The following is a 26,989-nucleotide window of genomic DNA, read 5'->3' on the forward strand; positions in this document are numbered from 1 at the left end:
GGTTATGAATTAATAATAAAGTAAAATTAACCTGAAATATCTAATTCCCATATAACACTGATCATTTGCTAAGCTCTGCTGTAACAGACACACACACACACACACACACACACACACACACACACACACACAACCTTACTTATCACAAAGATACTATGAGTTAGCAAAATTAATACCTCCATTTTGCTGACAAGGCAACTGATACATAAAATGGTTGACAAAATTAATATTTCAACCAGAACATATGACTATGTACAATGAACTTCATTGCAAGTACACAGCATGGTTGAGCTATTTGACACTGTAGAGGAAGGAACTTCACACTAGAGTCAGGTAATCAGGCAATAGCTGATTGCCAGTCATTATTCGTGTATGCTTTGCTAGGAAGATTACAGCTTGACAACAGGGTCTCTCAACTTCTTTTTTTCTTAATTGTGGTTGCTGGAATTTATGAGGTTTTGTTTTGTGTTTTGAGGCAATGGCCAAGGTAAATCCTTCTTTGATAAAGACAGAAGCTCCACCCACCTGTGACCCTGTGACATTTCAGTGTTACTGCATTTAGTACTTTTACTTAAAGATCACAGATAGGCCAGCCTAATCCCCCAGTTTTCCACTGCCTCTTCGGAGATAGGAAACACAAACCCCTGCAATTAGTTGCTGTGAAGAAGTTTAAACCTGTGAGAGGGAGAAGGTAAAATTCTACATGCCTCTCCAGGATGAGATAAAAGAATCTCAATAATAAATCTCTCACTTGGCAATGATTGAAAGCTTCTGTTAGATGGTATAGATATGCTGTGCTAAATAATGTGATAGAGGATTAACCTCTGAGCAATACTGCTGCCCTCTTCAGGAGTTCTGCAGGTCCCATTCGCCTCATTGACTAGATATCACTGGTAGGTCTGCTGACTGTTTACTTTCTGTCATAAAAAGAGGGAAGTGGGGAGTGGAGCAGTATAGGACCCTTAACTGAACATCCACCTATTATGCCCAAGTTGCAGGTACCACCAAAGACTGCTGAGGAGACAACTGTGATGTAAACATAATAAGGGTCTTTCTTTTTTTTTAATTTTTTATTTTATTTTATTTTATTTTAATTAGGTATTTTCCTCATTTACATTTCCAATGCTATCCCAAAAGTTCCCCATACCCTCCCCCCCACTCCCCTCTCCCCCCGACTCCCACTTCCTGGCCCTGGCATTTCCCTGTACTGGGGCATATAAAGTTTGCAATACCAAGGGGCCTCTCTTCTCAGTGATGGCCGACTAGGCCATCTTCTGCTGCATATGCAGCTAGAGACACGAGCTCCAGGGGTACTGGTTAGTTCATCTTGTTGTTCCACCTATAGGGTTACCCCTTCAGCTCCTTATGAGCTCGCAAGCAAAGTCTCTCATGCCCTCATTGCAGTGGGTCAGAGTGGGGGTCTAGAAGTGCAAGGTATTTGCTATAGTTAGAGCAAGCATGGAGGATTTCAATATAGTTCGGCAAGTTAATATTTTAAAAACTGCATTTCTGGTGTAATCTTCAGGAACCAAAAACAGAGACAAAAAACACCTGACAAACAGAATAGCTAAGTTATTTATTCTCTGTAGGGTGCCTTAAGTTATCTGTATGTACATTTATCCTGCTATGAAGCTTGACTGGCTGTTGCTAATTGGGGGGGGGGGGGAGGTTGACAATAGGATGTTTGTTCAGGAGGACTCTGTGATCTTCTTGGAATTGAAGTTTAGGCCCTGGTCTTACACAAAATGTACTTTCTTCAAAATGGAGTTGGTTGTGCTACATATAGTCACCACTCCTAACAAGTTGTATGCGATTTTGCCTAATTGCATATGGCTTTGGGAAAGGGATAGAAGATATTGGGGTGGGGGGAGATGACAGAAGGTTTTCTATCTGCACAGACATGGAAAGCCACCATTCCTCCTGGCAATGACCTTCTAGTGTGGATACTTTAAGGTTACCTATATTCCTGCCCATATCCTTTACCCAATTTCTATAAGTAAACCGAACAAACTCACAAGTTCACTAGAGTGAGCTTCGGTGTAGTCACATATTGGTTGGTTTAGGAACCATAGGAGGAGAGAGGTAGATGTTCTTTACATCTGCCCCAAGGAAGGGATTTAGCCACAAACATTAAGACAGTGTTTATCTCTTCATATTCTTTGCCAATAGCACACTGCTGAAAGGTTTGTTACATCTGCCCTATACACAAAACGATATAAACATCTCCTAATGGAACTGTAAGTTCACATATAAATGGTCTGTTTCCTATTATAGATGGTGGTTTTAGCCTCTCATTAACATATTCTTGAGTAATATTTCAAGACCTCATATATATGTGGTTGCTGTGATTCACAGTTTTATTCCATTTGCATACATATTGAAGCAACAAGTGAAAATCAATAAATAGTAAGCCAATACTTAAAGTATCTTGAGTATTTGAATGAAGAATTCAGATTCAATTTTGATAGTTAAGTACTTTTGACCTTTTATAATCATAGAACTTTCTAGCTAGATATTGTCAGGAAAACAAACCAAACCAAACCTTGTAGTCTCTAATTACCAGGAGAAACTGTCCTTACCTGGTTTTCATCTCTATTCAGCAGCATCCATGATATTTCTTTTATCTTTATATTTTAAGATGTTATGTAATTTTCCCTTCCCTTTCCTCCCTCTAGACCCTCTCAAATACCATTCCTTTCTATCTTTCAAATTCCCATACCATCTTTTTCTTTAAATATAATCTGCTTAGATTGGATATTGTTTCTTGTAAGTAGATTTTCAGGGCTGAGCATTTGGTATTGGACAACCAATTGGTGTGCTCTTCCCTGGAAAGGACTCTTTCTCTGGGTTTCAGCATTTCATGATTGCCTATAGTTGTTTGTGTAGGGTTGAGGCCTTGTGGTCCTCTCCTGGTTTACCTTGGAATGTTTTATATTGTCATTCTTCTTCAGCTCATGTTAAGAGGCATGGTCTCCCAGCAAACTCCCTGGTCCACTGGTTATGACAATGCCTCCATGTTCTTTTCTATAGTGGCATGGATTATTTTAAAGAGCAAGGGTGCTTAATGTAGCATGAGAACCTGGGTTGTATACTGGACAGGAAGGAATCATTAAAGGAAAAAAATGTCCACTGTGGAAAACTAGAACAGATCCAGCCCACAGGAGCATTTAATGTGTTTTTTCTTTCCTTTTCTGGGAAGTTGTTTTAAAAGACATAGGTTAGCAACTAGAGAGTCTTATGAATTGGCCAGGCTTGATCCTGGTTCAGGCTTTGTACTCAACTGTAAGATTTGGTCTTCTGTCCTAGTTCATGAACATTGTTCTGCTTGACCTACTTTTCATTAGCTGTGTCTCATTGTCCCAACTCTATAATTATTTCCACAAGACCAGAGTCCAGATGTTCACCCTGTCATCTAGAACAACGTTGACCTCATCATCATGGTATTTTAAGCCAGACATTCCTTTCTTGGATGTTGTTGTATTATACATTTGACAACTCTGCATTGAATACCAGAAACTTTCTCAACTTATAAGAAGTAAAAATGTCACCAGATATTAACAATTGTCCTTTCAGGGGTAGGGGCAATTTCACCTCTGGCAAGTTCATATAATGATAGAGCTTATGAGAAGAGGGTTTTTTTGAACTTCTGATTTCATATCTGAAGAGTTCAAAATAGTGAACAAATGAGGCCAAGCAAACAAAGAAAACCCCCCATGCTGATCACATTAATACCCCATGCTGGTCCCAGTAGGTAGTGGCTAGGGCAACATGGCCAGATCTTCTCTGAGTCTTTATTGTATTCAAGAGCAGAATGACTTTCTTTTCTTTAAGAAAAATATAGGTATTATTTTATTAATTCCTTGAGAATTTCATAAGTATGAAGAATGTATGTTTAAGTCAATCAGTCTAATAAGGGTTACTCACATAGTCCAGGTATGGGATTGTACACTGGAATGCAGTCAACCTGACAGACACACCATTCAAAAGAAGCCATCATTCATCAATGACTGCTCAGCTAGGGAGAAGAGGCTCGCACTGGACTGTTGCCTGGCTTGATCATGTGTAGGTTTTATACAGGTAACCACAGCTGTTGTAAGGTTATGAGTGTGGTGGTCTGGTCAGAATGCTTGAGACAGACCTAGATCTTCTACACATATGTAACAGTTATGCAGCTTGGTCTTCATGTAGATTTTATATAAGATAAAGTTGGAAACTGCCTTAAACAGATTGGTACAGGAGACAAATTCCTGAACAGAACACCAATTGCTCAGACACTAAGATCAATAATTAATGAATGTGACTTCATGAACCTATAAAGCTTGTGCACTGCTAAGGACACCATCAATAGAACAAAACAGTGGCATACAGAATGGGAAAAGATCTTCACCAACCACACATTCAACAGAGGGCTAATATCCAAAATACATAAAGAACTCAAGAAATTACACATCAACAAACCAAATAATCCACTGTAAAAATAGGGTAGAGAGCTAAACAGAGAATTCTCAACAGAGAGCTCTTTTATAGCTGAGAAACACTTAGGGAAATGTTCAGTGCCCTTAGTCATCAGGGAAATGCACTCTGGGATACTGGTCAGGATGGTTGAGACAAAAAAAAAAAAAATTCAAGTGACAGCACATGCTGGCAAGGATGTGCAGCAAGGGGAACATTCCTCCATTGCTGGTGGAAATGTAAACTTGTACAACCACTTTGGAAATCAATTTGGTGGCTTCTCAGAAAATTGGGAATAGTTGTACCCCTATACCCAGCTATACCACTTCTGGGCATATACCCAATGACCTACTATATCATAGAGACACTTGCTCAACTATATTTATCCAAATGTCCCAATAGCCAATATTTATTGTAAAAAATCCTTCCAGAAATTGTAGAAGAAAACATGGAATTTTTGATAAAAGAAAAGAGAATTAATCAGCAGTTGATGTGTGCTTCAAAAATATTAAGGGCAATTTCTAAGAATCAAGGAAGATAATTGTATAGAAAAGCTCAGTTCCTTAAGGATGACTATACAGCAACTTTCAAAGATGGAGCTATCCTTAAAATATTTCCTAGACTATTTGATCGTGAAGAGCTTTTTTAAGACTATCTTCAGAACATAAGTTTAATAAATACGGTCATCAGACAATTTCACAAGATTCCAAAAGAGCTGAAGCATAAGTTTCAAAGAAAAAGACTGCATTGATCTTTTTTAAAGATTGAATTGATATTTATAGCACTCAAAAATATGGAAATAATTTGTATTTAAATTTCAGGCACTAATTTGTAACATGAGCTCATGTCTACATTTGATACTGCATACTACTGGGTAAAAAGTAAGACAAAATCATGAAGGTGATAAAATTTAAATGCCTATTAAATTATCTGTCATTTCAAAGCAAAGGAGAATTTGTATCTGCTGAAGGTGTTTTCTTTGAGGTAAAATGTGCATATACATTGACATCTAGTATATTATTTAACTTTACATGATAATTTAGCAAAGATGAGAGCTGAAAATCTGTAGCTTCCTGGAGCACAAATGGGCCACCTAATTTGATCATTTTGCATTATAAGTGAAAACTGTCACAACTGAAATTTCTGAGTGTCCTAGATAAGTGGTCCAGAATCACTTAGTAGCTGAATGGTAAGTAACTGTAGGTTGCATTTGTCACTTACCAGAAAAGTCTTCTCCGCTAGACTTCCTGAAGGACCCCACAAGGAGTCTCCCTCTACAGGATGAGTCAGGCTGAATTCTAATGTTTCTGGTCAACAGCCCAACCTCAGCAGCCAAATGAACCTGTTGACCATCCTCCATGGTGTGGGTACTTCCTAGAGAAACAGGAGTCAGCGGAAACAACCATTAACTTTTTGCCTTGGAAATTGCCAGCTGGGGACCCAGTGTACCTCACAAGTGACATTTTCCCTTCCCTTTCCTTTCCCTTCCTTTCAAGTCCTCCCAACATGAAAGCCAGCTTTTCCTCCAGGCACACTCCACAGATGTCAGCCGAGAAGTGAAAAACTGTTCACTTGTCCCTCTTTGGGATCAAAGAGAATGTGTGAGTGATGATTCATGTCTTTTCAATAAACTCTGGGTACCAGGACGGGCCACTGGTTCAGAGATTTGTCCAGTTACGGGTGTCAACCTCTTTCCTTCCAGGCATCAGTGTCAGGCTGTGACAGTTGGCTGTATATTGTTCACCTACCTCTACCATGCGAGTAAAAGAATCCCCAGGTCAGAATAGGCAATGGTAGAGCATAAGCAGCAATGTTAGACAGTGAATGTTATAGAAAAGGGTGATGCTGAGCTCAGGAAACCCCCTTCTGATGAGATTTCTCCCGTCTGCCTGGACCAGGGGGAAGGGGGAGCCTTGTATTCCTGCTTTCACTGATATTTCAGAATGACTTTAACCGGACAGGGTTACTAAAGATTTCTCTCTTCTATGCTATAGTTTTTAAACTGAAAGCTTAACATGGTGATCAAAGCCTACAGTCTTCTAATTAGAGGCTGAGGCAGGAGAATGAATGGATCCTAGAAATTTAACAGGAAAACTTCATCTCAACAATAATACAGAGGAGAAGATAAGGCATTAGCCCTGAAGCTGTAACTTAGAAATAACAATAGACAGTCTTGGTGAACATTTATACCCCCTCTCAGATATCAGATAAAGAAAAACAATTCTCTGGCCCATCTATTTTGCATATTTCATTAGTTATATCTCCTGAGTTAAACTTATTTCTTTTTTTTTTTTTGGAGTCTGATGTGATTTATTAAAAACAAATAAATACTAAGATTTTTTTCCTTTGTACAACAAGAAGCCATGAGCACCTGAACTCAAATTCTGAGGAAGACAGATATACAAACAAACACAATTACAATGGGTTATTCTGACAAGTGTTAAACTTATTTCTTACATGATACATGAGAGTGTTTTTCCTTAATGAGTTATTTCTATACACTACTAACTACCTGGCGTTCTTTCATATATATATATATGTGTGTGTGTGTGTGTGTGTGTGTGTGTGTGTGTGTGTGTGTGTTCTATCTACAGGCATAGCGGCATAGGCATAGCTGCAGGCCAGAAAGAAGGTATCATACCCCATTACAGATGGTTTTGAGCTGCCATGTGGTTGCTGGGAAATGAACTTAGGACTTCTGGAAGAGCAGCCAGTGCTCTTAACCTCTGAGCCATTTCTCTAGCCCCATCACTATCTGCCTTTACAAAAACTTATCTGAGCTTTTGTTTCTTTTGTGGTTTTCTTGGTCATCTTAGTAGACAACCTATATGTAAACTATATTTTGCGTGAAGAAGAATATATTTCTACACAAAGTGAAGTTATTATTTACACTATCCATTGTATTCCAAGGTACTGTAGTATTCAATGTGCCATGAAATAAACTAGATGCTTACTGTCCAAGAGTTTTTTTCTTAGCCACAAATAATCTACTGGTTTTTAAAGATTTTTTAACTGTTTTCTTAGACTAGCCAACATGGGTGATAGGCTATCTCATAAAATATCTAAATATTATTTTGACAGTTAACAATATGCTAAGTGTGATGCCATACACCTTTAATCCCAGCCCCATAATGGAAGAGGCAGATGGATCTCTTCAGCTTGAGGCCAGCCTGATTCACATAGCAAGTTCTATGACAGTTGGAACTATAGAATGAGATCCTGTCCCAACAAATAAATAAAATACAAATTAAAAGTAAGCCAGGCATAAAGGCATGGGGCATCTATGCCTATAATCTCAGTGTTGGAGAGCTAAGGTAGGAGAATTAATTTGCAAGTTTAGAGTGCTTAGTCAGACCCTGTCTTAAGCAAACAATAAAAGGCAGGAGAAAGAAAAAGAGAAAGGAAAGAAGAAAGAAAGAGAGAAAGAAAAGGAGGAATGAAGGGAAAAAGAAAAAGGAGGAATGAGAGGGAGGAAGGGATGGAGGGAAGAAAGGAGAAAAAGTGCAAAGGAATGAAGAGAGGGAGGGAGGAAGAGGGTAAGGGAGGGACAGAGGGAGAAGAGGGGCAGAGAGAGGGAGGGAAGGAAGGAGGGAAATAGGGAGGGAGGGAAGGAAGGTAGAAGGAAGAGAGTAAGGGAAGAAAATGGAGGGACGAAGGAAGGGAGGGAGGAAGAGAAGGAGGAAGAGAGGGAGGAAAGTGAGGGAAAGGAAGTGAGCAGAGTGGCAGAGTGGAGGTGACAAGAAGAAAATTGGAGAAGGGTTTCTAAGACAAGTGTGGGACAGCAATCAGATAGCCTCCTCCACTCCTAATGTCAATCAAGTGCAATGTGCCTGGGTAGGCTATGAAACAGGCTGCTTATGGTGCATCCATGAAGCATGAACTAAATCAAAGGCATACCAATGTGCCTGTGCTTTAGACGTTCATAGATCCTGATGTGATGGCCCTTGACTTCCTTCACAGTGAGGACCTCTGCCTCATGAGCCTCATAAGAAGAAGAGCTGAGGACAATTGTGTCATGAGGCTGCCAATCCACTGCATTGTGTACAATAATCCTGTAAATTCAGAAAGCAGATGTCAGATGTACTCATAAAACAACAGAGATCAATAAGAACCCAAGAGAAAGTACAGCCCACATCAGCATCAGCACCCTTCACCATGGAAACTAAAACGGAACACAACAAACACGAGAAAAAAGGTTTTGTTGTACACTGACCCTTGCATACTGAAGAAACATGGACTTCACAAAGTTTTTGCTTTGCAAGCATGAAAACCTTAATTTGATCGCTAGAAACCACATTTTTATTTTGAAAATAAACAATATGCTAAGTGTGATGGTACACACCCTTAATCCCAGCCCCAGGGAGGCAGAGGCAGGTAGATGCTTGTAATCCCAGTAATTTGGCAGAGTTTAATAATCATATTTTCATATGCTTTTGCTAAGAGCTGTCTCCTTTCTTCACTGAGAAACAACTTGAATAATAAAGATATTTCCAAAGGGATCTTTTTTTCATGTTTTCTGATGATGCATTTACCATTTTTGAACAATATATATGCAAAGGCTAATATCTTGGTCAGGCAGATGCAATTGTGAGTCTTTAGAATTCTAGTTCCATCTGTGCTACCTCAAAAAGCAACTCAGTTTTTCCCTTTGTATCCTCAATGAAGAATGTTTATATGGCCCCCTGATACCCAAACTGCATTGTGTGGAGATGAGTACTGTGTGCTGTTCCAAGTGTTGTGCTTTCTGTCTCTCAGTGAATCAGTGGGAGCTCTGAACATTTCCTTAGACTCAGTAAATTAATTTTCTCTTCAATCTGTCATTGCTCTGTAACTTTTTCTTAGTGAATATGACTATTTTTTTCACCATTCACAATCCTTGCTTATTTCTACACTGCATGTTTACTCAGTGGCCTTTTACCTAACACCAGTTTAACTATGTCACTTTCGTCAACTCCCCAAACTTACTGACAACACATTCTCTACTACCTGTAAATGTTCCTCTGAGCAACAGGGGCTGGAAAAGACATCAGGTATGCAGCATGCATTGACAGGGCCACTAATAAATGACAGGTATTATAGATCCTCATAGAGTCTGAGCTGTGTCTTTATTTGCAATGATATTATAGAAGATTCATTAGCAGAATAGAACAAATGTTATTTTTAAAGGAAAATGAAGGGCTGGGCTTGTGGTTCAGTTGGTAGTTTCCCTATTCCAGCTCCAGTTTGTCACCACTATCACTAACTTACAACCATCTCAAAAAAATCATAATTCAATGACTCAAGGATGAGAAGTATTAATTATATTCTAGTCTTCTGTATAACACTAATGAAACACATGCTATAGAAAAGAGGGTAAGCTTTCCTATTTCCTGAGAAAAATATACCAATCAACTAGTTTCAAATAAAAAAGGATGAAATTTAAATTATAACAGTAGAAGGCTCATGAAAAATAATGTTTTTAATAGCTGATAAAATATCACACCATTCTTTTATTTCTGCATTAATATTTGACCTTGCTTAGAGAAAATATAATACTTACCTGTCCAAAGAATACCAATCAGGTGGTAGAGACAAGTGTTTTATAAATTTTATTTAACAGTTTTCAACTATACATAAAACATTTTTATGTATATAACTATAATATAACTATAATATGTATATAACTATAATTTCAATAAATAAAGCTAGACACTAATGTAGAATTATAATGAAAATAGCTGTGTTTGACCAGTCTCAAAATATACAAGTTGCCTCAAGAATCAGGAGTAACCACAGATTTTGAACTCTACAAACACCGACTATTCCACTCCTAATTCCTGTATTAACACTCTTCTTCAATGCCATTGGAATGCAATGACAATTTTCAGAGTCATATAGGCTGCTGGGTCCTGAAGAAACTGCATTCCATAATGAGGTATAAATGCTGTGAGCAACCATAGTAGATTGTTTTGCCTATCAGGCCTCCCTTCTCCCTCATCCTGGGAAAGCATTCCCCTTCTGAAACTCTGTTCTTCCCTACACTGTGCCCCTTTAATAGTTCTCGTGAGAACCTCAGCACAGGCTAAGTACGTTTGTATAAATCTCTCCCCAGATGGAATGAACACAAGGATTGAATAATACCCTCTCTGAATTGTGAACCTGGATAAAGTACAATCGTTCTGAGATTATGTACAGCCTATAGCAGTGGGAGAACCTATTCTTCAGTATTTAAAAAAAAAATGAGGTAAAAATAGAGAAGTGTAAAAATGTGGAGACAGAAAGGAAGGTCTGGATTGGCACCAGTCCAAAAATGCACCAAGAAATATTCATTTTACCTCTCTAATAAGAGCTTGATTGGCTATCAGTTTTCCTGTCTCAGGGTTGACTTTGTGCCAGAAATTGAGCTTAAAAAATTCACATTCATTAATTCATTTAATTTGTATAATTATTATATTAGCTAGGCACTATTACTCTCATAATTACAGGAGGAGAAACTATGAGTCAAGAGGGTAATTTACCAATGTCATACATTTAGTAAATCATAAGCTTATCTCAAGCCTGACTCCTTACAGAGTACTTTTCCCCCTTTCCTCTGAAAGTCAAGTCCTTGGTCGCCATGGAAGAGTTATCTATATGAGTTCAGGACATAGTGCTTTGTTATGCTTTTAAGAGGTTGCACATAAGATCAGTAATTGTTATAAAGTGGGAAAAGAGCCACTAACTCTATACTCTGATACAGAAACACAGTTGTGGTTAATAATAAATCTTGAATGATATGTAAATTAACTGAAATTTAACTTGAGGCAAAATTCTGATATATTAGAAAATATACAGTTGGGTTAACATGTTCTAACTTCTACAAAAGACATATAAATTCAAGAAGCAGATATGAATTAGATGCCTTTGCTGTGAGTTTATTAAATACTATAGATTATATCAAACTAATATCAATATTTCCTCTCTCTTACATAGAGCACACCCAGTTTAAATAGCTTAAATGCCATACATTGAGAACCACATCAACATTTTGTGGCTATACTGGATTTGACCATGTGCAAAGGCCAAACCAAAAGTATTACAGTAACATTACCATTTATACAACATTTAATGTCATAAATTAATTTCCACATATGTTATATAGCATAAGATTAGAATTTCACACTATAAGATAATGTTATGGGTTTGCTGATGAATGAGTTGAGTGCTAAATTAAAAGATAAGTAGAGCAGTGTGTAATGACACACATCTGAAACCCTTTTTGTCTGAATTTGAAAGGACTAAAATTGCCAGACAAGGCCTTGTGTATAGTGCTAGGAAGAGAGAAAAAGAGATATTCCAAGTGTAAAATATCTCAAAAGCACAGGGACCAACAGAACAGATACTATCAATGGTGTTGTTCAAAGTAAAAGTCTAGGTCCTGGGACAGGGTAAAGTGATAGTTATTTGCTCTTTTTTTTTATTAGAATTATTTTTTATTAGGTATTTTCCTCATTTACATTTCCAGTGGTTAAGAGCACCGACTGCTCTTCTGAAGGTCCCAAGTTCAAATCCCAGCAACCACATGGTGGCTCACAACCATCTGTAACGAAATCTGATGCCCTCTTCTGGAGTGTCTGAGGACATCTGCAGTGTACTTACATATTTGCTCTTTTTTATGTGATTTCTTTGTAGATGACAGACTGCAATCATAATCTACTCAAAATAATCCAAGCCTGCTAAAGCAGCTGTTATAAAAAAAAAGATGCAAGATAATAATAGTTCATGCAAAGAGGAGGAGGAAGAAGAAGTCATTGTGCACTGCTGGTGGAAATTCAAACTGGTATAACTGGTATAGAAAATAGGATAGCGGGATTAGAGCTATGGTTCTTCAGGGGAGCTGGGTGGGGGGAGGGTATAGGGGACTTTCAGGATAGCATTTAAAATGTAAATGAAGAAAATACCTAATAAAATATTGGAAAAAGTTAAAAAAGATAAAAAAGCCAGGTGCCTTGCACATGCCTGTTATCGCCAATTCCAAGGGAGGTTGAGACAGTAGTACATCTGGAACTTCATGGCTTTTAGAGCTTCAGGTTCATAGAGAGACACTGACTTAAAGTAATAGATGGAGAGTGACAAAGTGGGATGTCTACCACCCTCCTCTGGGCACTGTGCTCCAATTAAATAGGGCACTGTGCTCCAATTAAATAGATATGTGAACCTGTGTATATATATATATATATATCTCACACATATGTATCACATAGATATGTACTTCACATACACACATAAATATATGATATATATGTATATATTTATATATACATATATATATCAAAAGGGGTGGAAGAATCTTAAAAATTAAAAAGAAGTATAGAAATTCTGCCAGAACTTCCTATAGAAAGTGAAATCAGTGATTTAAAGCACACTTGCACATCTGTGTCCTTAAATCCCCTATCTACTATAGGCACCTGTCCACTAATATGTGTATCACAAGGCTGCCTTGTCTGGCCTCGGTAGGAGAGGATGCATCTAAGCCTGTAGAGGCTTGATGCCCCATGGTGAGTAGGATACAGGGTGGAGCACCCTCTCAGAGGTGAAAGGGCATGGGAAGGTGAGGAAGAACTTTGTGAGGGGGGACCTGGAGGGGTTCAGCATATGGGATGTAAATAAATAAAATAATTATTTTTAAAAGGAAAAGAAACTAGGTACATATGCACAGTAGAACAGGGTCAAGCTCCCAAAACACTGCCATCTAAACAGCGTAGATTAACGTAACACTGAGCGAAAGAGTGAAACAGCCAGAAACACGCCATCTGATCTCATTTATGTGTGAAACCTAAGTGTGGATGGCAAAGAGGAGTAAAAAGTTCAGGGAACACATGTTAGGTCATGCTGATTTGGGCAAACATCTTATTCAAGAACTGCTGAGAACACAGACTTCTCTTGTTTCTCACCAGCAGCAGCAGCAACAACAAAGCCATGTGAGATACTGCATATGCTAATTTACTCTGTTTAGTCATTGCATGACATACAGGCTTCAAAACATGATTCCAAACACATTAAACATTCAATGGTTTTACTTGTCAGCTAAAAGCAAGCATTTGAATATCATGATAGTGAGACAAAGAGACTAAATAAAGCCTTATGTAGTTTATTAGAGAGAGAGAGAGAGAGAGAGAGAGAGAGAGAGAGAGAGAGAGATGATTAACCAGGAAAAAACAAATAAAAAATTGCAAAACATTCTCAATAATATTCTCTCTGCTTTCTGGTACCTTTTCCACAGAGTTGCTTAGGGGCAACTAAGATGTTCCCAGTCTTATTCCCCTCTCATCAACAGGTTCTCTCTCTCTCTCTCTCTCACTCTCTCTCTCTCTCTCTCTCTCTCTCTCTCTCTCTCTCTCTCTCTCTCACGCACACACACACACACACACACACACACACACACACACACACACCACCTAACCTAAGACACTATCAGGTGTCTCCTTAAAAACTGAAAAGATGTTATTATCTCGTAAGGATCTTTGTCATCTTCTTTTGGCCTCAAACTCAGCAACAGCAGTCATTTTCCATCAGATCAAAGCACAGACAAGATCAAGTGCTTTCCTGCTTAAAACTCTAGAATAGATAGAATGAATACAAATACCTTAAGATTAGCTAGAAGAGTAACCACTTAATTTCAGAGAACACATGCATGTTGTGGCCTGAGTCTACATGGGCAATGTAGGCATATAATGAGCAGAATTGTGTAAGAACAAACTCTTTGGCTTTACATAGTCTGCTTTGACTTATTCTAATTGCAAAATGACCGTTTGGTTCATCTTTCTCACTGAAAGTTTCAACCAGGTACAGTAAGGAGATATAAGAAGGCAAGTTTACAAATGGCATACAGCAAAGAGAAAGCAGGGTCTCTTCAAAGCATCTCACTGGGCCTCCATTGGCTGTGTGAGCAAGAACTGAAATGAGAAGGGATTTCCTGGAAGTTTCCTCATTGATTGCACTTATGAAATAAATCAACCATGTACAAATTTTATGTGTCAAGTTCTCTTGATAAGTTTGAAAAGAAAGGATATCCAACTATTACATGTTTTCCTAGAAATACATGAACAAGTAAGTGTCTATGCACCCCACCCAGGGTACCAGTGATAGATGAACTAAGAGTTAACCCATACCTAGCCATATAATGAAGTTATTATGGTCACTTAGAGAAGCACAAGTAGGACAGCAACCAGGGTTACTGAACGTGGGCTGCATCACTGACAAGCCTTCCCAAAATGGGCTGACAACTAATAAAAGCACACACCCAGTTACTAGAGTTTCTTGGGGAAACCAGGAAGTTTCAGCTAAGGATCTCTTCCCTTCTATTTCCTCTAAAGCAACCCTACAGTAGCCACATGAATCTTGCAAGTCTCAGGAGTACCCTGAGACTCATGAGCTTCCTAGATCATGATCTAGAACAGCTTCACATTCTGCAGCTGGCCAAGCACCCACTCTGTAACCCAGGCTGGCCTTGAATTCATGATGATCCTGCCTTACTGGTAGCTTACTACAATTACAGGTGTGAGATTCCCTGCCTGGAAAACTTCCTGATTCTTATGAACCTTCTTCCTCTCTCCAGGAGGGAGTGTTTCAATTAGGAGAAAACAGCTAAGCAACACAGAAAACCACTATGCTATGATACTTACACTTTTAAAATACTTTCAGTAAAATATCCCTCTGTGAGAGTGATTCTAGGAGATGCTGGCTTTTAATAGTTCTAATTTTTAGAACATAACCAGTGGAATTAAACACACTGAGAAATATTATTCAGCCGTAAGAACTTCTAGCTTCGTAATACTTCTCTAACTTTTGTGACTCCAGTTAAATAAAATGTTGATAATAACCCAACTCATATATTTCTGAGAGATTTAAATGGGAATATTTACTATAAATAATCATATAGAATGAATCATATACTGATATATATGTGAAATATATTATATAGCATGGATGTGTGTATACATATACGTATATGTATATGCCATTTCGTTTTTTCTGGAGTTGGAGCATCCTTCTTCCCTTGGTCATCAGAACTCCATGCTCTTTGAATTTTAGATTCTAACAAGCTTTTGGGCTCTTGTTTTTCTTTATTAAATCAATTTTCTTTCTATACCATCAGGACCAAATGTTACAATCAATCTTTTTTATTAATTGTTTTATTTATTTACATTCCAAATGTTGCACCCTTTCCCATCCCCCTACAAGAGTTTTCACGCCATCCCACCTCACCTTTCCCTTACAGAGAGTGCTCCCTACCTTACTCCCTACTCATGCCCCTACAATCAATCTTCTTAATATTCATTTATCTATAACAAAAACCTCGACCAACCTCCTCTGGGCACTATGCTCAAGCTAAATAGGTATTTGGACTTGCATACACAAATATATACACATTCACATACAAACATATAAAACTATATAACAATGCTATATATGATTATATATATATGAAAAATTATGGGAGATCTTTAAATATTAAAAAGAGAACTGCTAAAGAAATCCCACCAGGAAGAACATAGCTAAAGTTAGAATTTTTCTTATTCTTTCGGTTGGAGATCCCCTGCTTCTTATTAGTAAGGGCAGTTACCTGTAAGAGATTTCCATTTTCTGATCTTTGATTCTAAGATCACATCTTCTGTTGTTTTCATTTATTGATCTTGTCTTCCAAATCATAGTAGGTCACTCTCAGTTTGTTCTTCATATGATCTGTCTAGTTCAAGGCAATGGTGGATACGTTCTTCAACCTCATATGCTCCATCTCATATTTATTTCTGCCAGTATCTCAACATAGTGCCTTATCAAGGCTCACTGTTATATTTTCACCTCTTACTCCTTGTCCTAACTCCCATAACCCATAGTTCTACAGCTTATTTTTAAAAAGTACGCATTACCTAAAACTACTCTTGGTACATAGTTTCCTTTCCCTAGATTTCATACACTTCGCCATTTTATTATGTATTACATTTTTTCTCCTAGTTGCTCCTGCTTTTGAACTTAACTTTCAGTGATGTTTAGTTGAATAATATTTAGCATTTCATTTCACAATCCAACACCACAGAGAGCCAAATGAAACAACAACAAATAAAGGTCCCTGACTCTTACCTCTCATTTCCCGGTGCAATGTCAGCTCCAAGGTGTACCCAGGATTTCTTAGGATAAGCACTGTGAAGGCGAAGTTTCCCATAAACTCCTGAAAAATTAAAGAATCAACAAATCACTCAGAAAACACTTCCATCTTAAGTTTCAAAGCTTTTTACACAAACCATACAACATATCTAAGGTGTCTGTCCAGATCTAAGGTATCTGTCTTATCTTTGAAAAAAGAATATTTCTATTATAACAGAAAAACTATAACCCAAAGACCTACAGAGAAATTAAAGCTATATCAGATAATGACAATATAAAAACTTAGAAGCACACCACCATCTAATGGCTAACCAGCACTTTTTCAAGGGGCATAGCCTTCTGCCATTAAGGTGACTTCAGAACTTTTGTGATCTCCTGGAAGTCTATCGGTTTTGATATTTTATGATTTGTACTGGATTTTCCAAGTGGAAAGACTTGTTCTATTTTCTGAGGATGAGATATCAATGCTATTAGCTTTGCTCTCAGTGCTAAGACTTAATATCTTATTTATAGATAATCAAGGGAAACATGAACAGATTCTCTGTTTTATTTTGGACTCACAAATTTTAGTCTTACCAGGGACTGTCAGACTGCGGATATCCCTCAGGGTTTTTTGGAATTTCCTCAAAAATATTTCATGGCCATTTTCAATCATATTAAGTATAATTTCTCATACTCTATAATTTTCCAAAAATGTGACCATGCATTCCAGCAAGAGAAAAACAGTAATCATGCATTTCCATGTATATTTATTTCACATAGGTAATATGTAGATGAATAATATGTGTCTATAAACATCCACACCTGACTACAAGTTTTAATTTTACCCTGCACTCAAATGAATTATGTGAATAGCCATACACATAGAGAAACATTTTGTTGCAAGCCACTAATTTAACAAACTATTTATAATATTTTATAAAAAAATAAATGGAGGGGAAAAGTATAACAATGTCATTGAGGTATCAACAATGTGCCTTAGATTTGCATCCAGTATGGCACAAAACAATAACATCATAACTGATGAAACCTTAATTGTTTGTGCCAATGTATGTAATTTCTTCTAAACTCTAATTCAGACAGATTTGCTAGAAGATGAAATAAGATAAGGATTAGTAGATGCAAATGAACTTTGATTTTAGAACATGCGCTAGAATCAGATCCTCATAATATACTTTCATAAACACGTGTCACAAAATAGCAAACAACAAAACTAAAATCATCTTTTATTCATCATGGGCTAAGAACCTAGGCAGAAAGGATTCTGGGATGACTTAAAGAAATTTCCAAAAACAATGCTTGTTACAAAAAAAAAAAAAAAAATCTATATCTTTAAAATCTAAAATATCCAGAAAATTCAATTAACTAGAAAAGCAAATTTCTTGGTTATTTCCATTCTCAAAGGTTAACTATAAAATGATTCTGTTCCTCAGTTGTTTCAAGAAGGTAATAAACTACATACAATGAATACAATCTGCCATTTGCTTAGTATGTCATAGAAGGTAAGTATGATGTGAATTGTGAATTCTTTATTTTAACTCCTATCAGTAAGAATTGTAAAGACATTCACTGAAGCATGTGGCTGGGGCCAGGATCAGCACACCTGGAAGTGTGGACCGACTTCCATCTGAATATTTCAACCACTGTGACTACTGCACACATTGAACAAAGGGATCAAATCAAGTGTCCTAGTATAGTCCTTCTTCTTTGTCTACTGTGAAAAATTAAATTCATCTACCCATATCATGATAATGATAATAAACAAAATTCATAGAAAAAAATTAAAGTTACTAAGCATTTCAACATATTATATAGCAATTACTTGGTATTTTGGAACTAAGAAAACAAGCCCCATACCATCTGAATATATATCCCATAATGTTCATAATTCTCATATGTATGCATACATGATAGATAGATAGATAAATAGATAGATAGATAGATAGATAGATAGATAGATAGACAGATAGACAGACAGATAGATAGACATAGATAGATAGATAGATAGATAGATAGATAGATAGATAGATAGACAGATAGACAGACAGATAGATAGACATAGATAGATAGATAGATAGATAGATAGATAGATAGATAGATAGATAGATAGATATTGCATATCCCTTTAAAACACCCAACATGGCTGTTCATCTAAAGAAAAATTCAATAAAAGTATTATCCTGACTCTAGATAGTAACACACACATCTAGAGTATATAACAACATAGTCCTACAAAACATAGTAAATGACTCTAACCTGACTCATTTCAAAAGGATCTGGTTTTGAAATGGATGGGTTTTTGTTTGCTTGTTTTTTGTTTTTTTAAGAAAATGAAACTACTTCCTACAAAGAATTTTCCCTTTTACAAAGTGAATAATTCCCATATAGCACCACTCTTGGATTTGGAAACATTATATGTATCTGTACAAGATACCCCAGTCTTAATATTCTCATACAGAACAGTTTAGGATTTGATTGTATGAAACTATGAAAGTATCAGATGAAAATACTGTCAATAGTGAATGTTTTTATGGCCATCACATACATGTAGTTTATCAGTTCTGAGTCACAGTTATGGTATCTGTAAATGGACTTTGAATATCTGATACATCAAAGAGTAAATATAAACTGTCTAGAATTCAGCAGCTATCTGATAAATGGAACTCCTCTGCCTCTCTGTCTCTGTCCCTCTGTCTTGGTCTCTCTGTCTCTTTCTATTTGTCTCTCACACAAAAACATAGACACACCCATTATACACAGGTTATATTTGTAACATACACCATACTTAACTCTTACCAATTGTTCCTGGGTCAACATGAATTCCTTCAAAATAGTCACAGACGACTTCTTCTGAGGCTCTAAGGAATATCAGAAGTCTTTGGTCCTTTTCTAAGGGGTTTTCCAAAGTGCCTGTTAAGAAAGCAAAGTAAGCTATCCAAGATAATCCGAAATGCAGAGAGAGACTCCAGAGAAAGTGCTATGATACTGACTGCATGGAGAAAGTCACTGGTCACATAAACAAGGTGACACTCTCTGAAGAAGGCTGTGTCACTCATCACGCGATGTCTGCCACTTCTCATCACAAGCTGACTCAGAGCACCCTTTACCCATCTCCTATTATCCAGGCAGATTTGGTAAAGTGCTTTGAATTAGCCAACTTTGGATAAAACAGGGAAGAAATGGCAGGTGTCAGCTGGCTGTGTCAATACATACCAAGTATTCCACACACCTCTTATCGACCACAGAATTCCTCATATCTTTGGGTACCGAAGTGTAAATACCTTTAGAAAACCTCCGAGAATAGCATGCAGGCTGAAGCCAGGTTCAACCCTTCCTAATATGAATACTCATTTTACAAACCACTGAGACTTGGAGGTTATTTATTAAAGACTATTATTACAGCAAGTCCTGGATAATATAGTGACCAAGGTTGTGTGAATTATTGTCTCCTTCACATGATTTTAGCATGTAATGCTCCCTACAAACCTAAGAAGTGTGATTCTTGCTTCAGTGTAAATATCCACATATAACTTACCTAAAACTATCCAACTAGCAATGTGTAACACACTTCAAACATTTAGTAAACCAGGAATAAATTGTTTTGCATACGTTCTGTTAACATCATTGGGATACAAAAATCATAAGCCTATGACACTCAGCAGATGGGACTTGTGTCTGACATTCTCTTCCGGCGTGTTCTTTACAGTTTAATAAATACTGAGGGACATGCTAATGTTATATATTAGTGAATATGACCTAGGAAAGTTATGCCATTCTTACAAAATCAGTTGTTGAAGAAATAACCAGTAGAAAAGTACTCCTCAAACTATACATTCTATGGAAGCAGCCTCACCAGAATTATCTACTATCAAATTAGACTTTCCAGTTTACCAGTTTACTAAAAAATAACAAAAAGGGGGTAGGGAACTGACAGATATGGTATGGAATAATTGGTAAAGTTAAAATTACCTACTTGTCATTTTGATTAGCCTTTTCTCTCAGGTAGCATAAAATTATTCCTCCCATGCCTTAGAGGGCACTTTTTATGCACCTGGTGTAACTTTTGGGTTTGCTCTATCCATATCTCCTTGGATCATCCTCTCCAGCCATTAGAGTGTCAACAACAAGATGCTGAGAGACAAATCTATCCGGACAGCACACAGCTCAGGAACAATCATTGGAACCCATGGCTGAGGTGTTTCTGCTACAACACTAAGGCAGGTTCCTGTTCTGTAGAGATGCCACAGTGCCTTAGCCTAGAATCAAAAGTATCCTCTTAACCCAAGGACACAAGTTCAAGAAGAAAGGAAGCAAAGAGCAGGGACTGTTAAGCAAATGAGCACTAGTGTGACTCTTATCTTGCTGTTATAAGTCTTTCCAGTAAGCTGTTTTCCAACTGTGATTTCTTTTATTTCAGAGGGTAAAGTCTTGGGGGCAGAAGGGAAGTCCTAGTAGTAAACAGACACCAGAGACAAAAAGTAGGACACTTTTTGCCCTAGAGAAATGTGTGCGGAGCCCCACAAAGAGCTGTACGCGTTTTTCTAAAATCGGAGATTAAATCAATTATGCAACCCCAGACTGCAGCACATGTGGAGCCTTCACAGAAAATCTGGGCAAAATTAGTCAGCCTGCCGTGATCTTTGAGAATCTGAAGCGGCCAGAGTTTGGATTCTTTGTGTTTAGATGGGAGAGGGAAAAGGTGGAGCCTAGGACTATTCAGCAGTCAGGCGGGGACAGGGGAAGGAAAGGCATGATATTCTAACATTACAATAAGGTGCCTCCTGGATCTGTGAATGCTGGTGAGAGTGAATCATTTGGGGGCCTGCTGTCTTCATATTCTCAGTCTTGCCTTTAGAGGTGGGATGCTCTTCTCAGGATGAGACACAGTGCCCGGGATGAAGCACATGGGTCTTGATTTATGTTTGTAAAGCTGAAACCAGTAACCCCCCCCCACCAGACCTCCTGTCTCTAGTTGCATTTGTTGCAGAAGATGGCCTAGTCGGTCATGAATGGGAGGAGAGGGCCTTGGTCTTGTGAAGATTATATACCCCAGTACTGGAGAATGCCAGGGCCAGGAAGCAGGAGTGAGTGGGTTGGGGAGCAGGGCAGGGGGTGGGGAGGGTATAGGGAACTTTTGGAGAAGAAACTAGGAAAGGAGATAGCATTTGAAATGTAAATGAAAAAGATATCTAATAAAAAAATCTTTATTTCTCAAAAAAATAAAGAAAAAAAAAGAAAGAGGAAGGGAAAAAAGAGAAAGAGAAAGAGAAAAGAGAAAGAAAGAAAAAGGAAAAGAAGAAGAAAAAGAAAGAGAAAGAGAAAGAAAGAGAAAGAGAAAAAGAAAAAAAGGAAAAAGAAATCTATAGTTTATAATTGGGAGATGTTGCTGATATTTTCACATTCGTGAGTGATTTCACGATATCATCACAGGTCTTCAGTGAAAACTGTAGAGATTCCCATAAGAAAACTAAGGCAAGAAGAGCTAAAGTAACTGGTCAGAAATCACATAGCTATTATGTAGTGGCTTTGGGCTCAGATAAAATAAATGCCAGTCTAGGAAGTGTGTGTGTGTGTGTGTGTGTGTGTGTGCGCGCGCGCGCGCGCGTGCATGCCCACGCGCATACGTAGAACTAAGGGAAAAGCAAGGAATAGTTGCCATTACTTAATGTGATGGTGGGCAATGGAAGTGAAAGAGAATTGGTTCCAAATGTTAAAATCACCTGGGGAGACGGAAGAACATAAATTCTGGTATACCAAAGATAACCATTATTGATTTGGGGGATATGGTACAAATGAATTCCATGAATTTCAAAATGTACAAAAAGGGGGGAAGGGACCTTTTATTATTTTATTAACTATCTTTGATACAGTCAAGTATAAGCGTAGTTTACAGTTAAGCATACAGTATCAATGTGATTGCCCACACCTTGGAATCAAGAAACGCACTCAAAGTTATTTACTAATCTTTTGGATCTTTCTGTTCACAGTCTTGTTCATTCTCCCCAGTCCTTCATTTCCCACCCACACCTGGCATCACTCTAATTGATTTCTAAAAATCTCCTGTGCTCCTGAATTGCAGTCTGGGAAAATGGCTGTACCCTTGTATTTTCAGAAACCTGAAGTAAAGATTTAGCATTCGGTATGGACAAAGGAATAAATCCTCAAAGTTCTTTGGCTTGCTATTTCCAAAAATGGCAAATATTTTTTAAATGCTTTGAAATCGTAAACAAGGAGAAGCATCATCTATGTTTTGTGTTCATAAAGATCAACTCGCCTCTTCTCTCCTTTTCTAACATGCTCTTTAGCTGAGCCACAGTAAGTCCCAAAACATGTGCTTCCCTGCCTCTGCCTGGAGTACCACTCCTACCCCTTATGGGATGAACTCCTCAGAGTCTTCATGACTTTATTCAGATCTTTCCTTGTCAGTTAAATTGGGGTTAAGTGGCCCTTCTTGGCTCTAACGACATAACATACTTTATTTCAAATTTTTTAAAGACTGTAATATAAGCACCTTTTGTCTGTTTTCTTCTCCTTGTGAGCTAAGAAACAGTGTACTGCCAGAAAAGCATACATTCTAAAATATTGATTTTGAAATCTCTCTATTTAAAGATATTTAATAGATTAGAAGATTTTTCAGGTTTAGTAGAGTTTTTAAAATGCATGAATAAAATTTTAAAATAAATATGTTTGTGAAAAGTGGTATCCATTTAGACATAAATATCTTTCTATGGCAAATCTTATCTTGAAATTATTGTGCCTGTTCACAAGCCCCAAAAGACCACCAAGGTGACTCTGATGCAATTGCACTAGGGTCTTTATTTACAAGCTGGAGCTTGGGCCACACTGATGTCTTTGACACAGCAGAACCAGAGGGTGCAGCCCCCAGCCTAGTTTCAGGCAAGCATTTATAAAGGCAAGAGGGGTTATCTAGCCTGGTATACATCTGACTGGGAGTTGGGGGAACGCATTATGGCCTTTAACATAATTGACTGGCATTGAGGGTCAAACCATAAACTTAACTTTTTTTTTCCTGATTGGTGGTTGTTAGGAAGTGAAGTGTCAGAGGCAGGATTGTAACCTGGAGATGCAGATTTGTTGGAGAATAACCTGGAAACTGGTGCAGGTATTGGTGGGGAGTAACCTAGAAACTGGTACTAGGTACTAGCCTGTTAGTTAACTTATTTCAACCATAGGACAACCTTAGGACAGGTACTCTAAAATGGAGTCTGAACACAAATGATCTGGTCTTTCAAAATCTGTATTTTTTTTAATTATTTATTATTTATTTTATGTATGTGAGTACACTGTTGCTGTCTTCAGACACACAAGAAGAGGGCATCAGATCCCATCCCATGGTTGTGAGCCACCATGCAGTTGCTGGGCATTGAACTCAAGACCTCTCTGGAAGAGCAGTCAGTGCTCTTAACTGCTGAGTCATCTCTCCAGCCTCAAAACCTGTATTATTTAATGTTAGACATTTGGATCTATTAGGACTCTCCAAGAACAAAAATGGAATTCCATGCTTCCTATACTTATAAAACACAAAGTTTTAAATATAGGACTTAGAAAGCACATATCTTCCATGTTACTTTAAAAAAATTTAGCCAACCATTACCTGGATTAGAAATCTGTTAGTGTGATTAGTTGGCTGATAGCTGATCCACTTTAGCTGCCATAAACCATGTCTTTGTGGAAATACATGTGGCACATTTATCCACTATAAGTGTATGTGCTTGAAAGAAGACATTAGTATTTATTTTAGCCTGATATATTATTTTATTATTTTATGTGAATGAGTGTTTGCCTCATTTGCATATATGCATGAGCTGCATGTCTGGTGCCCAACAATGCATATTAGAATATATACTACTCAATTTATTTGGATGAAACAAAGTATATACATTTATATAAATTTTCTATTCACACAAATACCAAGATTCCATATCACTTATGCAATAATATATATGTGTTTGTGTGTGTGTATACTTTTTTAGTACTTTTATAATAGTTTGAGTAAATATGCTATTCCTGATCAGATCTCCTGCCTCTAGCATTACAGATGGTTATGAGCCACCTTGTGGGTGCTGAGAATTGAACCCAGGTACTCTGCAAAAGCAACACCTGCTCTTAACCACTGAGATCTCTCTCTGATTCCTGATATATTATTTTTAACAATAAAAGACATGATTCTCTGTTCATTGGTATTATGGCTTTAGGCTGAAGGATGTAATCTATAGTTATCTCAGGTTTGTTTATTTCTAATTACATAATCACCCAGTGAGTCTTGCAGAACTGCCAATTTGGAAGGCAATGAACTATATAGATTTGCTTCCTTGGTACTGAGAAAGCTCCAATCCTGAAAGCAATGGAAGAAGTGTCTGTACACCTAGTACTTCATTTCCTGACAATCAAAGCCAGGTGCTAATGATGACCTCAGGCTTCTGGCTGCAACAGTGAGGTAGCACTGATAAATGCCCATCAGTGGCCCTAAAAAAATATGTGAACAGTTTCAGAATAAAAGTCTAAGTTCTTAACATAATCTACTGAACAACTAGGCAGTTCATCACATGTCTTGGCTGTGACAATCCAGAGAAATGATAAAATACTGTGTCCCCAGTTTAAAAATATGTGCAAGTGTACCTTGCTTATTTAGGGATTCTGTTAATATTCAAAAGTTGTTAGACTATGCATTACTCAATTTATTTGGATAAAATAAAGTATATATAGATATTTATAAAAATTTTCTATTCATACAAAAACCAATATTCCATGTTACTTATACAATTATAAAGCATTTATCTACTTTTTTAAGTATTTTGGCAGGAGTTTGAGTAGGTATGTTATTCCAGATTATCCACCTTTGAAGTCTTCCTACAAATTATTACAAAAAAAGTTATTCACATGCAGTTTTTTTTTTTAGCCTTTGTTGCAAACATTTTTTTGAATTTTTTATTATATTTAGCTCATTTACATTTCCAATGCTATACCAAAAGTCCCCCATACCCGCCCACCCCCACTCCCCTACCCACCCACTCCCCCTTTTTGGCCCTGGCGTTCCCCTGTACTGGGGCATATAAAATTTGCGTGTCCAATGGGCCTCTCTTTGCAGTGATGGCCGACTAGGCCATCTTTTGATACATATGCAGCTAGAGTCAAGAGCTCCGGGGTACTGGTTAGTTCAGAATGTTGTTCCACCTATAGGGTTGCAGATCCCTTTAGCTCCTTGGGTACTTTCTCTAGCTCCTCCATTGGGAGCCCTGTGATCCATCCATTAGCTGACTGTGAGCATCCACTTCTGTGTTTGCTAGGCCCCGGCATAGTCTCACAAGAGACAGCTACATCTGGGTCCTTTCGATAAAATCTTGCTAGTGTATGCAATGGTGTCAGCGTTTGGATGCTGATTATGGGGTGGATCCCTGGATATGGCAGTCTCTACATGGTCCATCCTTTGATCTCAGCTCCAAACTTTGTCTCTGTAACTCCTTCCAAGGGTGTTTTGTTCCCACTTCTAAGGAGGGGCATAGTGTCCACATTTCAGTCTTCATTTTTCTTGAGTTTCATGTGTTTAGGAAATTGTATCTTATATCTTGGGTATACTAGGTTTTGGGCTAATATCCACTTATCTGTGAGTACATATTGTGTGAGTTCCTTTGTGAATGTGTTACCTCACTCAGGATGATGCCCTCCAGGTCCATCCATTTGCCTAGGAATTTCATAAATTCATTCTTTTTAATAGCTGAGTAGTACTCCATTGTGTAGATGTAGCACATTTTCTGTATCCATTCCTCTGTTGACGGGCATCTGGGTTCTTTCCAGCTTCTGGCTATTATAAATAGGGCTGCTATGAACATAGTGGAGCATGTGTCCTTCTTACCAGTTGGAACATCTTCTGGATATATGCCCAGGAGAGGTATTGCTGGATCCTCCGGTAGTACTATGTCCAATTTTCTGAGGAACCGCCAGACTGATTTCCAGAGTGGTTGTACAAGCCTGCAATCCCACCAACAATGGAGGAGTGTTCCTCTTTCTCCACATCCACGCCAGCATCTGCTGTCACCTGAATTTTTGATCTTAGCCATTCTGACTGGTGTGAGGTGGAATCTCAGGGTTGTTTTGATTTGCATTTCCCTGATGATTAAGGATGTTGAACATTTTTTCAGGTGCTTCTCTGCCATTCGGTATTCCTCAGGTGAGAATTCTTTGTTCAGTTCTGAGCCCCATTTTTTAATGGGGTTATTTGATTTTCTGAAGTCCACCTTCTTGAGTTCTTTATATATGTTGGATATTAGTCCCCTATCTGATTTAGGATAGGTAAAGATCCTTTCCCAATCTATTGGTGGTCTTTTTGTCTTATTGACGGTGTCTTTTGCCTTGCAGAAACTTTGGAGTTTCATTAGGTCCCATTTGTCAATTC

At 37.8% G+C, this 26,989-nt stretch overlaps 1 protein-coding gene across 2 annotated transcripts in view; it reads right to left on the reverse strand.

The window, feature by feature from the left end:
• Pkhd1 (polycystic kidney and hepatic disease 1) overlaps positions 1 to 26,989 on the reverse strand; it is a 560,304-nt gene that overhangs the window by 145,709 nt on the left and 387,606 nt on the right. For both annotated transcript variants that reach the window (NM_153179.3, XM_011238384.3), the window contains exons 54-57: positions 19,372 to 19,485; positions 16,552 to 16,639; positions 8,350 to 8,504; positions 5,674 to 5,826 (exon numbers count right to left, since the gene is read on the reverse strand). In NM_153179.3, the coding sequence (NP_694819.2) occupies positions 5,674 to 5,826; positions 8,350 to 8,504; positions 16,552 to 16,639; positions 19,372 to 19,485 (510 nt within the window). The remainder of the gene's footprint in view (positions 1 to 5,673; positions 5,827 to 8,349; positions 8,505 to 16,551; positions 16,640 to 19,371; positions 19,486 to 26,989) is intronic.

The sequence above is a fragment of the Mus musculus genome, chromosome 1 (assembly GCF_000001635.26).
Source record: "Mus musculus strain C57BL/6J chromosome 1, GRCm38.p6 C57BL/6J".
NCBI classification, from domain to species: domain Eukaryota; kingdom Metazoa; phylum Chordata; class Mammalia; order Rodentia; family Muridae; genus Mus; species Mus musculus.